The sequence below is a fragment of the Anneissia japonica genome, unplaced genomic scaffold, assembly GCF_011630105.1.
Source record: "Anneissia japonica isolate Jap-2015-1 unplaced genomic scaffold, ASM1163010v1 scaffold24_len2511860_cov200, whole genome shotgun sequence".
Taxonomy (NCBI): domain Eukaryota; kingdom Metazoa; phylum Echinodermata; class Crinoidea; order Comatulida; family Comatulidae; genus Anneissia; species Anneissia japonica.
In genome coordinates, this window is record NW_022730786.1 from 621,639 (window position 1) to 625,301 (window position 3,663).

Here is a 3,663-nt window from a genome sequence, read left to right on the forward strand (position 1 = left end):
CTATTAAGGTTTGATTGTGAAGTTGTTCCATTCCGAAGAAGAAACGTTTCGTCATTGTCTATCAGCTTGCATCTGTTAAGATCAGCGATACGTTTAATGTTCTTGTTGAGCTTATTTACTCTTTGCTGGTTGTCATGTTTGTCCGTTCTCGGGCACACCGTTGATAGGATTATATGAGATGATGGTGATTTGGATTTTATTGTATTCACTAGGTTCTCATAATCAACAATACCATTATAGAGACACTCATCAGTGGTGCAGTTGTTGGTTCCAACATGTATCACTACAGTATCATAAGACTGCACTTCACTTGCGAAACTTGCCTTAATGTCCTCAACTTTACCGCCTCTCACACATTTCACTTTGGTTTCTTTAAGTCCACGCTCATGGATGTCTCGTATAATAGAATCTCCGAGGATAAGTGTTGAGTTGCTTGGTTTACCTCTTACTTGATCATTTGTAGCTCTTTCTTTCATCTTGTGTGTTCCGGATAAGGACTGATTAAGTTTTTCCTGCTATTAATAACTATAGATAAAAAAATAGTGACAACAAGCATATTTCAGATTCAAAGACAACGTTACGTTATTCCTTTTTAATCTAATAAATTACATCAATCACATTTTGTTAACGCATTTCGATATATTCTGAATATTATTTCGGCTATTAATAACAATAATAATAAGCAAGAGTGTTTTAGATGTGGCGGGATACGTACAGTGTAGACCTATGACGAATGAATGTTTAAAAGTTGAATGTGTGTGGGAAAATGTGTGCGAGGGATTTTCCATATCTTTATTAAAATTGGCAAGCAAATCATTAATCTCTTTTGTTTCTGTGGTGGCTCTGAAAAGAGCCGTTTGCTTTGATTCGAATACATCTGGGTCTTCTTGTCGTCATTTATTCTGAGACGTACACTGTATAAAAAAGCTGGTACCCAACCGCACATGAAACATGAAAATAATAATGTCGAGACTGTCTTTTTATTTAGAATCATACAGATTATTTATATGAACAATTTAGAATACCGGAAAGTGATGTATTTGAAATATTTATAAGATGAATGTGTTGACTTACTACGTCTAATAAAAACAGACAACGGTTACGTAAATAATAATAAGCAATTAATAAGCATGCAATTATTGTTCTATACTCAAAATCTATTAATCAACCACGCCTGAAAGACTCTTCGTATTAATAACAATAGAGACAAAGGAGTGTATTCAGATTACGTAACAGCACGCTTGGATATGTCGTGAAGGAACTTTAGTAAGAGCATGGTAAGAGATTGTGAATAAACAACTTTACCTGCCCACGTGACCGTTCGTGGACCGCAAGTTCCGATTTTTACCAGGAAGTGTATGCCGAGTAAAATCATTCACACGTTAATTGAGCACTCGCAGAATAATGGCCCACGCTTTTTACTCGTGAAACACACGCACGATCCACGCGAGGAATGTAGAAAGTCCTCTAGTCAGTACTGTATATCAACCTCACATACCAAGCAACCTAGTATTCAGTAATGGAACAGCTAGTAAATGAACATTATTATTTATCTTTATTTTAACTTACTTTAAATACTTGATTGTAGTCCAAATTAAATCACAAAATTACAGAAAACACAAAATTACTATTGTATTAAACATAAAAAATGTATTACTGTATTGAAAATGTTAAAATTAGATATACTTTAAAAAAAATCTACTGAGGTTGTAAGTGATACAATTGATTAAGTATAAAGAGTATGCTTTTAAAAATTATTTTAGTAGAAATTCTGTAAATCCCTTGCTATGGTAATACGGAGCAGGTTCCAGCTCATAAAATCTTGATAAATATAATGTCCTTTCCTTGACATATGTTCCACTGTAAAAACACAAGATGACCATATGTCTGACTTGCAGTCCTTTTTATCATTTTTGAGAAAAACAAATGTTCATTAAATAAGAATGTGCAAGTACTTTAAGACATTTTACAAATTAATAATTGATCTCTCCACTGGCATTTAAACCTTAGGTTCTACTTAAACTCATACATTTAGTAAACAAATACAATGTGGATAAAATGCTTTGCCCAGGGAAAAATCTATAGTCAGGGACTCGAACCCATGACCTTTCGATTAGAAGCCTGGAGCTCTACCGCTATGCTACATGTGTCAGAATGACAAGGATGTGTCCTGTTCTCCAAGCTTTAAGAATCTAAATGAATATTTAGAAACATTGATGAATAGAAAGGAGATTTCATAAGTGGTGTTAGTGTAAATAATTTACAGTGCATTGACACTATATACTATCAATTTTGCAGTGTCATATCTAAAAAAGATGCACTCATGGAATTTGTTCCAAATCGAAAGGAAGTCTTCAAGACACCTTTGAAATGACTGTAAAATTCTGTAAATGTAGTTTTTGTGTAGCTGTTATATGCTGAATTCTTTGGACATGTTTGAGTGCCTTTCATGCTGGAGAATGGAATTGCAAATGTCAAGTCGAGGAGTGTGTAGGCATTGATAAGAAGCTCCTCTATATAGTTTTGTAAATGTTATAATGAGTCTGGCCTGATTTCTAGAGATGCAAAAACTGAGCAAGTGATGTTGGTTATATGGTTAGTGACTCATCAGTGATGACTCTTAAATTCCTGACTTAAAATCTAACAGACAAATAAAGAAGTGGTTGACATTCACATTAGCTCTTCGTTGCCTTTCCAGTGTTGATCAAACCTAACAATCAGAATGCGCAGCAAGCAATATGCGTACGTCCCACAAACACATCATTCCGAGTGTATGTTTTGTGGGAAATTAAGCAACAATACTCAAGGGGTGTGGCTTAGCAAAATAATTTACTTCATTGGCAGAAAGGAAGAACATACCTAGAATTTGGCATGGCAACAAAGGCAATAAAAAAGATAATGGCAAACTGTAGAAAGACAAAACCCCTCTCTGTGGGCAATCCCACCCTTCCCCCCTTCACAAACAACCCTAGTTATTGGCCTGCATTATTAAACTGTACCTTGTGTGGGTGATGTTTTTAATCTTGAGCATAATTCTTGCACGTCCCCGTATCTATTTTTGATCTCTGAAATTGCCTCGCCTCGTCTGTACTCCATTAATTCCCTCAGCTCTTCCACCGTGGCCTTGAACGGGCCGTCATCGATCTCATCCTCCATTCTGCTTCAATCTTTAACCTGTCAAAAATAATTTACAATATTTTATTGTTACGTAAAGTTTTTAAGATCAATAATAATAATGGCAATAACGATAGTAACACTAATTGCGAAAGAAAAAAATCAATATATTTAAATTTTAATATCAACATTGATATTGACTGTAACATGACAAAAACTAAAATAAACATAACTAGAATACTCATAAAATTATCAAATATAAAATAACAATTGAAATAAAAATAATAAGCAAAAAAATAATAATTGTAGAATTAACAACAAAAATATAATTTTTGAAAGAACGTTCACCCATCATATACATGGCAACAAAAGAACAAGTATCTTATTCTTGTACAAATCCTTACATAATGACAGAATAACTACGAAATGATTACCACAGGAAATCAAGGCCAGCTGAAGCGTACTCATTAACATTCAACAAGAGGCCGTACAAAAGGTCAAAGTGTCACACCATATGCAAATGATGCAAATATTGTCTGAACAAAATAA

General features: G+C 34.1%; 1 protein-coding gene across 1 annotated transcript in view; it reads right to left on the bottom strand.

The window, feature by feature from the left end:
- Positions 1–3,172, bottom strand: part of LOC117115045 (plasma membrane calcium-transporting ATPase 1-like) — a gene marked incomplete in the record, with an annotated part of 46,489 nt that extends 43,317 nt beyond the window's left edge. The window contains 1 exon segment of the mRNA XM_033258694.1: positions 3,000–3,172. Coding sequence (XP_033114585.1) covers positions 3,000–3,156 — 157 coding nt within the window.
- Between the last annotated feature and the right edge of the window lie 491 nt (positions 3,173–3,663).